This window comes from Otolemur garnettii, unplaced genomic scaffold, assembly GCF_000181295.1.
Source record: "Otolemur garnettii isolate 467f Iridium unplaced genomic scaffold, OtoGar3 scaffold00103, whole genome shotgun sequence".
Classification (NCBI taxonomy): Eukaryota; Metazoa; Chordata; class Mammalia; order Primates; family Galagidae; genus Otolemur; species Otolemur garnettii.
The window spans coordinates 2,184,764-2,195,630 of NW_003852498.1; the positions used below are offsets into that span (position 1 = coordinate 2,184,764).

The following is a 10,867-nucleotide window of genomic DNA, read 5'->3' on the forward strand; positions in this document are numbered from 1 at the left end:
CTAAACTGTACACTCAAAAATGGCAAAGATAATAAATTATTTTGTTATATATATTTTACCATAAAAAAAAATTTTTTTTGCAGTTTTTGGCCGAGGTTGGGTTTGAACCCGCCACCTCCAGTATATGGGGCCAGCGCCCTACCCCTTTGAGCCACAAGCGCCACCCTACCATAAAAATTTTTAAATAAAATACAATAAACATTAAAAACCTAAATGTCACATAGAATAATAATTCAATCTTGTATTAAAATAAATCCAAGTCCTCTAGACTGAATCGGACTCAAAGAAAATTAATCAGGCCAGGCGAGGAGGCTCAAGCCTATGATCCTAGTCCTCTGGGAGGCTGAGGCAGGTGGATTATCTGAGCTCACGCATTCAAGACTAGCCTGAGCAAAAGTGAGACCCTGTCTGTATTAAAACTAGAAAAACTGAGGCAAGAGGCTTGCTTGATCCAAGAACTGGAGGTTGTTGTGAGCTATGATGCCACAGCACTCTACCCAGGGTGACCGCTTGAGATACTGTCTCAAAAAAACAAACAAAAAAAATTACCTTTGTGGATTTTATCTTCTCGTTAGATTTTATGAGAACCTAGCAGTAAAATATGAGACTCTGGCAGCAAATATACTAATATTTTCAGAAAGCTTCATAGTAATAAGAATCACTAATACAGTTTTACAATTTAGCGTAATTATGATAACCCTCAATGTTAAAAAAAAATTTGTCAAGTTACATTATCAGCCACATGCTTTTCTTCTTTTTCTGATGTTACTAAGTTCTGAGGCATGCTTCAGGAAAAAACTTAGGAAGATCTGACACAAAAATTCAGATAATCTTTTGTTCCCATTATTTCAAATTTCCAAATCCCATTAAGGGGCCAGGAACAAGATTCCCAACTTCTGAAATACCATCAGAAACTTCAACCAACATTTTGCCATTTGCCATACGCTGGCTCGCTCCAGCATCAAAGATAAAGCTTCATCCATTTTAGAAACTATTACCTTCCGAACAAAATTGACGTGGCATTCGCCCTTCTGCACAGATGGGGGGCACTCTGGGGGCACCCTGTAGCGAGTGTGAGCTCTGCTCCTCTGTGCCGCGTACGACAGCGCTGACTGGAAACGCACCTCGAGGCAGTTCACGTCTCTGACCAAGCTGGTAATATCAAAGCTCTGAGTTAAAGGGAACAAAGACAAACTCATGATGTGGAAGCAGACTTGTGTGTAAAATTTTAAAGAAAGGCAAAGTATATGAAAGTTGCATAAAATAATTTGAATCCAGCCTCCTTGCAAGAGGAGCACCTCTCCGAAATATGGTAGTAGAACTTAGCTTCCCACTTTCAGTTCTAACTAAACATATTTTCCTACCCAAATGCAGATTTCTAGGTTTTTCCCTGTATTTTTCCTGAATGAATGAGAATCTTGAGAAAACAATAGAGCAAAAAAATATCTTTACCTCTGGAATGTCTGACCTGGCTATTTACACGTGGCCTTGAACTGCCAAGGATTTCCTAGACACTTCATGACAGCCTGACTCTCTGGCATGAACAGCATGTATTTCTAAGTCATGAGTTATTTTTGCTTTGAAAAGTCTACCCTTGAAAGGGAAGGATAATCAAGATATGATCTCCAAATTTAATTATTCCAGGAATAAAAGAATATATTCCTTTAAAATCATTTGTCAATTATCACTTCCCATGAAACCCTGGATCACCAAATAACAGAGAAGGGAACAGCACTCACTGAACGTTTCAAATGTACCGAGAACTTGCCAACCATTTTATATAATTAGCTTATTAAATCTCCACAATAACCCCATGGGGTTTGTAGTGTTTCCAACATTCTACAAATGTGGCAGCTGAGAAATAAAGTAATTTATCCAGTGCTTCAAACAGCTTGTACTTAATACGCGGCCAATTATGCATTAGCTTCTCTCTACTCACAAAAACAATGAACACAAACACACAGGATTTTTTTTAACCTGATGCCATGATATACTTACATATCTATTGAACATGTTGTCTGTTGCCCCAATAGTGATGTTATTGAACAGGATTTTTGAAACTGTATCTACTCCCTCAAAAATCAAATTTACTTTTTGCCATTTGCTAAAAAAAGAAAACATTTTTAAAACAAGATCTCTAAAACATTAACTTATTTTTCAATTAGTTAAGAACTAAAGGAACAAACATTTCAACAAGAATATATATCCTTAAATAGGCAGTTTCCAATAAGATTTTCCTAAATATTGGTTTAATACACATTTATGTTCTTTGAGTGACCCAGCTTATCTTCCTCTGTAATATATCAATAATCACCATAAAATCAAGAGCACAACTTAACAATTTCCAAATATATTAATTTTTTTCTAGTTACTTCACCAAGTTCTTAGGAGAACCAGGCTAAATAATAGATTTAGAAAACATTTTCACAAATGATAACATTTACTAAGACTATCTAAGAGGACACATTTACCCAACGAACTAGTATCTATGAGCAAATATTATGTGCCCAGCCTACAAGAAACTCTTCTGCTAAGCCATACAAGAAACTTAACAGCCTCTGTATTTAAAGAGTCTGTAATCTGGTTGGCATTCTTTGGCTGCCAATCTTGTTGAACAACTACAGGGCTATTGGTCTTCATCCCATAAGAAAACACTTACAGCTGGGCATAGTGGCTCACACCTGTAATCCTAGCACATTGGGAGGCCAAGGCAGGCGGATAGCTTGAGCTCACGATTTCAAGACCAGCTTGGGCAAGAGTGAGACCTCGTCTCTACTAAAAATAGAAAAACTAGCCAGACATGGTGGGTGCCCGTAGTCCCAGCTACCGGGGAAGCTGAGGCAAGAAGATCACTTGAGTCCAGGAGTTTGAGGTTGCTGTGAGCTATGATGCCATGGCACTGTACCCAGGGTGACAAAGTGAGACTCTGTCAAAAAGAAAAAAAAAAGGCAAAAAGGAAAGAAAGAACTTAGCCTTAAAGAAAAATAAATAAAATGTGTTATATCCACACTAAAAAATATTATTCAAAAATAAAAATGAATGAGGGCAGCACCTGTGGCTCAAAGGAGTAGGGCGCTGGCCCCATATGCCAGAGGTGGCGGGTTCAAACCCAGCCCCAGCCAAAAACTACAAAAATAATAATAATAAAAATGAATGAAATACTGATATATACTACAATATAGATAAACTTTGAAAACATTAGTAGGCTAAGTGAAATAAAGCTGATCACAAAGCACCACATATTGCATGATTCAAGTTATATGAGGTATGGAGAACAGGAAAATCCAGTGGCAGGAAGTAAATTAGATGGCTCACACCTACAATCCTGGGAGGACTTTGGGAGGCCGAGGCAGAAGATCACCTAAGCTTAGGAGATCAAGACCAACCTGAGCAAAAGAGTGAGTCCCTGTTCCTACTAAAAATGGCGGGGGGGAATTAACCAAGCATTGTGGCAGTGTGGCAGGCACCTATAGTACCAGCTACTCAGGAGGCTGAGGCAGGAGGATGACTTGAACCCAGTTTGAAGTTGCTGTGAGCTAGGATGACGCCATGGCACTTTAGCCTGGGTCAACAGAGTGAGAATGAAATGAAATGAATTAAAATAAAATAATAACATAAGACATTAAATAAATGATTGCCTACAGCCGGGATAAGAACTTGGCGGAAGAAGGGTTGGGAAAGGGGGAATGATTGTTAATGGGTGTGGCTTTCTTTAGGGGGAATGAGGGAAATGGTCTAAAATTGATTATGGCGATGGTTTCATAACTCTGTAAGTATGTAAGAAAACAATGAATTGTACACTTTAAATGAGTGAATTATATGATATGTGAATTATTTCTAAATAAAGTTGTTCTTAAAAATAAAAATGAGTAGAAATGCTGGGTAGATGGCAGACCACCCCCTACCATCACCAGGAAAAAATAAAACTAAAGCAAAGAAGTGCTAACAGCATCCATTTCTTTAAGGTAAAAGATTTGACTCATATGCACAACTGGCTGGGGAAGTGGTGGAAAGAAAGCTGGACACATCAGCAGGGCAGAGGGACACAGGCATTGTCACAGGCACAGGGCCCATTCAGCAGTCTTTTCACAGACGATCAGAGTTTAGACTGTTTAGACTTGATTTGCCAGCAGAAGAAAGACACTTGCTATTCTTGAGCAAAAACATGTCATGGCAAAATCAATATTTTGGAAAGATGAATTTAAACTTTCTATATAGAAAAGATCGGAGAATAAAAGAACAAAGCAAGAAATTCAATTAGGCAGCTTTGACCTTTTTTAGGCACTCGCCTTCAGGAAAAGATAGAAAGTTGGAAACAAGAAGCAAGGGGCTAAACCAATTAGACAAAAATTCACAAGTCTCAGAAACAAACTGAATACAGGGAGATGAAAATAACAGAAAATGGTGTTACACTGAAACAAACAATGAGGCTGTGAGAATATAAAGTTAGCTTTAAGAGAGAAAGTCAGTTGGTTAAATTTTGGACAGTCAGTCCAAGATGAAATAGGATCATTATAGAAAATATTTTAAGTATTACCTAGAAATAAAAGCCCGGAGCATAGCAGTAACTCCATGATACTAAGCACAAAATTCTGGCTTTTTTTTTCTTTGAAACTAGTAAATAATTACAAAAAAATTGTACAATAGGGACAAAAGAATGGTTTTTTTTTCATTTAGCAATAGTGGTGTATACATATTTGGATTACCTTCTAACTTATATGGAAATATTTGTTTACAATAATATAAAACATTACTGAAAATAATATCTGTGCATTTCCCGTGTCTTCACATGGTCTCAAAGATTGGTTAGCACCACACAGAGCAAATGATATATCTCTATTTTAAAATGTTACAAATATATAGACTCTATTGATTACTAGGGGTTATAGAGGAAATCTACCAAAGAGAATGAACTAGGTTCAGGTAACTCCATTATAAACATTGGAAAAATGACTCCATAGGGCCGGGCAAGATGGTTCACGCCTATAGTCCTAGCACTTTGGGAGGCCAAGCTTGGTGGATTGCTTGAGCTCAGGAGTTTGAGACCAGCCTGAGCAAGACCCCCATCTCTAAAAATAGCCGGGCATTGTGGCAGGTGTCTATAGTCCCAGCTACTTGTGAGGCTGAGACCAGAGAATCATTTGAGCCCAGGAGTTTGAGGTTGCTGTGAGGTATGATGCCACAGCACTCTACCAAGGGTGACAAAGAAGAAAGGAAGGGAGGGAGGGAGAAAGGGAGGAAGGAAGGAAGGAGAAGAAAAGTTCAAATTATAATAAATACATAGGCACATCCATCCATACATACCTAATATCAAAGGGGATTTTAAATGTCTTGCTATAGGTCCAGTTATCCAAGGAGATCCATCTATAGTTAAGGTCATTAAATCTGTAGTAAGGATCCTATTGATAACAGGAGAAAAATTATGGTTAAGAATTCAAAAGTAAATCAATAAAATAAACACATAAATGATCAAAAATAGCTATTTATCACCTAAAAATGGGTGAATTCTTGTCTGAGTAGTACAAAGAGGTCAGATCATTAATACTGGAAAATGTAGGAGGGAAATGCCAACAAATTACCTGAAATTAAAGAGTTCCACGATATAAATAATATGGTTTCATTATAAAAGAACATGTGTGGAGATTGAGATTGGCTTCCCTTCTCCAAGGCATTGACAGAGAACCAAAGACTGAAGTCTGGTGCATAGCCAGCAGCGTCCCATGCCCTGCAGTTCTCGGTAGTGCTGTTTGCTGCCATACCCCAGCTGACCTCTAGGGGCAATACTCCTCTACTATCCACTGGTCAGCAAATCTCCTCTACTGTCCACTGGTCAGCAAAACTCCATTCTCCTTGGATTCGTGTAGCATTTTCTAGTTTTGACTTAGCACCAAAAGGAGCAGCCCAGATACTGACAAACCTCAGCTTTCCCACATTAGCTCAGGTCAGCAAATTGCAACCCATAGGCCAAACACAGCTCATTACCTGTTTTTGTGTGGCCAGTAAGCTAAGAAAGAATGGACATGTGCCCGCAAATAAAGCTCTACTGGAGCACAGCTGTGCCTATTCCTTTACATATTATCTATAGCTGCTTTTATGCTACAGTGGCAGAGTTGAGTAAACATGACAGAGACCACATGTCCCACAAAGCCTGAAATGCTGAGTATCTTGCCCTTTACTGAAAACATTTGCCGAGCCCTGCCCTAAATGACTGGTCTGCTAGGTGTGCACAGACGTTGCTCCTTCTGAGGGTCCGATTCTGCCCTTTTATAATCCTTAGTGTTTCTTCTCCTGCCCATTTCCCACCCTTTGTCTCCCAGAGTGGGGGCCCAAAAAAGAAGCAAAAAAAAAAGTGGTGAGCAAAGCTTGGCTGTTCATCTATCTGTGAATCTTACATAAGGAAAACCATGGGGCCCAGAGGGGCTTCCCTCTGTCAGTGACAGGCCACAGGTTATCTCCTTAGGAACTCTAGGTAGAGAAGGAAAACTTTGCCAAAACTTTGCCAGAATCCACAGAGGTTAAGAGCTGGATGACCAAGTCAGGCTGGCAATAGCCAGTCGGGCAGTTGCCCAGGGCATAAATCTGTAAAAGGAAATAGAACATCACTGGAAGTGTATCAAGATCAAAATAAGGATCTGCCAGAAACTGCTCCCAACTGGAAGAAATATTTGATAAACTACCAGGGGGAGAGAGTGACTGACGATGAGATTTTAAAACAACAGATAATCACCAAACTGACTTTTAAGGTCTGGTTAATGGAGAGTTTTGTTCTGGTGTGCGCCAGATCCTGCCAACTTGCCTCCTTTTCTGCTCTTTCCGCACACAGGACCCAGCCTCTCCAATGAATAAATACGGAACAAATATTTAAGAACACAACTTTGAAGAGACACCTAATTATTAGCATGACCATGTCTCTCCACCCAGTCCTATTTATAACTCTACACTGTGGACCTAGTCCAATACAGTTAAAAATATCATGAGGAGGAAGGTGTGAGGGCAACTCAGCCACAACACATCAACACAGCTGGCCTGGGACTGACTGATGATGCAGCTGGCAGGCCACAAGTCCCAGCTTGTCTCCCAGCTTCCTGAAGGGAGCTGCATACTGGGTTTGTGAGGGCAATCTTCCCAGATATGTTTTTCTAACCAGAATTTACAATTTAAAATTTTTCTCTTATGGCTGGGTGTGGTGGCTCAGACCTATAATCCCAGTACTCTGGGAGGCCAAGGTACCGGGTTGATTGCTTGAGCTCAGGAGTTTGAGACAGTCTGAGTAAGAGTGAGACTCCATCTCTACTAAAAACAGAAAACCCAGCCAGACCTTATGATGGGCACCAGTAGTCCCAGATACTCTGGAGCAGGGGTCCTCAAACTTTTTAAACAGGGGGCCAGTTCACTGTCCCTAAGACCATTGGAGGGCCGGACTGCAGGCCCCAGGACGAGTCGGCTGCTAAGCAGGACAGGCAGTGGCAGCAAAAACACCCAGTGGGCCGTAGTTTGAGGACACCTGTTCTGGAGGCTAAGGCAAGAGAATCACTTGAGCCCAGGAGTTTGAGGAGGCCATGAGCTGCATCGCCACTGCACTGTAGTCTAAGGCAACAGAGTAAGATCCTGTCTCAAAAAAAAAAAAAAAATTGGGCGGTACCTGTGGCTCAAAGGAGTAGAGCCCTGCCAGCCCCATATGCTGGAGGTGGTGGGTTCAAACCCAGCCCTGGCCAAAAACTGCAAAAAAAAAAAAAAAATTTTTCTTATGTGAAAAAAGCCAATCTGAAAAACTACACATTGGATGATTTCAACTATACAACATTCTAGATGTTAAACAAAAATTACAGAAGCCCATTATTTTGAACCAAGCTCCTCCTATATTAGGCCTCCAAAAGACCAGACCAAAGTAAAATGGAACCATTTATGCCATGTATCATTTAATCAAACTGAAACTTTAAGAAAGCAAGTAGATCCTCAAACAGACCGGTTTTTCCTGAAAAGTGGAAATTCCAGTCCGCCTGAGTAAAGAAGTCTCTTCTCTTTAACTCTTGAAGACAATTACCCAAAGTCCCTTCTCTTTAACTCTTGAAGACAAGTACCCTAGAGTAACCTGATGCTTATCACTTTTCTCCTCTTGTTCTGTTCCCACCTTACAAGGATGGATACATGTCATTGTGCATTTGTCCAAATCAGGGGTAGGGAACCTGCAGCCTTAAGGCCACATGTAGCCTTCTAGGTCCTTAAGTGTGTCCTTAGACTGAATCCAAATTTTACAGAACAAATCCTTTTATTTAAATAACAATAAATTTTTGTTAGTCTTTTATATTTTTATAAATGAACATATTTAAAATACCAAAGATTAAAGTAAGTTTCATGAAATAATCCTCCCAGATTCACCAACACAATTAGAACATTCATAAATCCTAAGGTATGCTACACCCACGATTTAGTTCTAACTGCCTCCTTGTGACTGGTGCCATTATCATAGGAGGCTGGTTGGTGGGAATTTATGGGGTCTGTCTATTATCAGCCATTGACGATGGTGCACTGTGTTTCTGTTTGAAGTACAATTTGTGAATAGTTGCACAGCTCAGTAGTTTTTAATTCTGTCTGCTGAACAGCCCAACATGTCAAAGAAAACCAAGAAGAAAAGAGATTTTCTTTTTAATGAGGATTGAGAATTGCAGTATATTCTTGCTAAAGATAAGATGATTTGCTTACTTTGTGATACTGCAATATCAACATTAAAGAAATTCAATGTTCATCAGAATTATAACACTTATAAGGACCACAAATATTTTAAATTAGGGGAAGGGGCATGAAGGTTGTATTGTAGAAATTAACAGACAAAAATCCAAAGCAGAGACAATTCTCTCAAGCAGCAATAAGATGGGGAAATAATGCCGCTGAAGCAACTTCCATATTTACATACAGAAGAAAAAAGGGAAGCCATTCAGTGAAGCAGAAATTGTGAAAGAATGAATTGCCTAAGTTGTGGGATGCTTAGACCTGACAATGTTTCAAAGTACAAAGAACTCCTCTTTCAAGGAGAAGCATAACTGATCTGCAGCATGAATTAGCCTTAAACTTAACACAGCAACTTCACACAATACTTGAAAAGGAAAATAGTTTTCAGTTATATATATTATATATTATTATATATATATTATTCATTTGCTTTAGATGAATCAACCGACACTACTGACTCAGCATAGGTTTTTTGCTTCATTTGGGTCACAGTTTTCTTTGCTACAAAGAGTTACTGTCTTTGGGCACTCTTGCAAACAGAACATGGGGAAGAGACATGGTCAACAACTTTCAAGATAACTCTTATGAAGTTATACTGAATTTGGTAAATTTAGTAAGTATAAGTACAGACAGTTCCCCTTCCATGACAGGAAAACATGAAGGGTTTATTTCACAGATTAAAAAAAGTATTAACAGATCCAAAAAAGTATTAACAGATCCAAATACTCTCACTTCTTTACATTGTATTTTGCATCAACAAAACCTCTGTGCTAAAGGTACTATTTTAAGTAACACTTTGCAACAAGTAAAAAGTACTGTTAACTATATTGTACAAAAGCAATGGCCATATCATGAGTTTCATAACTTGCTAAAGTGGAACATGAGGTATTCAGTGTGAGTTTGCCTTACCATTCTAAAGTGAGCTGTTGGCCAAAATTTTATTCTCTGTGAGAGCAGTTAAATTTTAAAAAGAACAGAATCAAAAATGTGAATTACAGAAAGGAGATTTCTGTTGGAATGTAGAGTTTCTAGGTGATAGTGTCGAATAAAAAAACAACTTGAATATTTCTTTTCAAGGTAAAACTACATCTATACAAGATATGTGGCAAAAAAATCTAAACATTTTGAAAAAAGCGATCATATCTTTTTTTCAAAAGGTAATTTCAATGAACATTTTCCCCAGCTAGCAAAGGTCATTCATGAGCAGAATGATACATGTGAATTATTTGAAGAATATCCAACTGTTAATAGACCTATTAATTGGAGAATATAATGAAAAGTTCAATGACTTTGAGAATCATTAACATCACACTCAAATAGCATTTCAGCCTCACTAGTTGATATCACCAAGGCACTTCAAGTACTACAGATGGAATTGATTGAGTTCTCAGTAGATTACATTTTCAAGTCATTGATGCTAAGAAAGATCCAACTGAAATATGGACAAATAAAGCAGAATACCTATGCCTTTGGAACATGCCCCCAAAATGATGTTATCTTGCTTTTCAACCACTTATTGCTGCGAATCTAGTATGCATTCTCCTATCTGGCCTGAATCTGACCATAGATGCCCTATGGTCACAAATGACAGATAACCACCCAGAGCATCAACTGACACTGCCGACCTCCATCCTGCAACCAAAGATTCAAATGCTTTCCCACAGAAAGACACTAAAAAAGACACAATAGTCACTAAAAGGTTAGTTAACTTTAAAATTAACAAACAGTTTTCATTGTTAATTTTTTTTATTTCAGATTATTATGGGGATACATACATTTTAGTTACATGTTTTGATTTTGTGCAGATAAAGTCAGAGTTACAGGTGTGTTTTTGTCCCAGAAAGTGTGCGATAGACCTATGCAGTGTAGCCACCGGTTGGGAATTTACACATTCCCTTCTCAACCCTTCCCCCCTACTTGAATTTCATTGAGTTACAGGTACTGAGCAACTAGTTACAATTTAGTATTACTTTTCATTTTTTGAAATTATTAAATACTTAGTAGTTAGATTTTTACAAAATATGGGGTTTTTTTTTTTTGAGACAGTGTCTCACGATGTCGCCCTTGGTGGAGTGCCGTGGCATCACAGCTCACAGCAACCTCAAACTCTTGGGCTTAAGCGATTCTCTTGCCTCAG

At 38.7% G+C, this 10,867-nt stretch overlaps 1 protein-coding gene across 1 annotated transcript in view; it reads right to left on the minus strand.

Moving 5' to 3' along the window:
• The window catches only part of MANBA (mannosidase beta), a 113,681-nt gene that overhangs the window by 84,172 nt on the left and 18,642 nt on the right, over positions 1-10,867 (minus strand). The window contains exons 2-4 of the mRNA XM_003796326.3: positions 5,305-5,399; positions 1,999-2,104; positions 999-1,169 (exon numbers count right to left, since the gene is read on the minus strand). Coding sequence (XP_003796374.3) covers positions 999-1,169; positions 1,999-2,104; positions 5,305-5,399 — 372 coding nt within the window. The remainder of the gene's footprint in view (positions 1-998; positions 1,170-1,998; positions 2,105-5,304; positions 5,400-10,867) is intronic.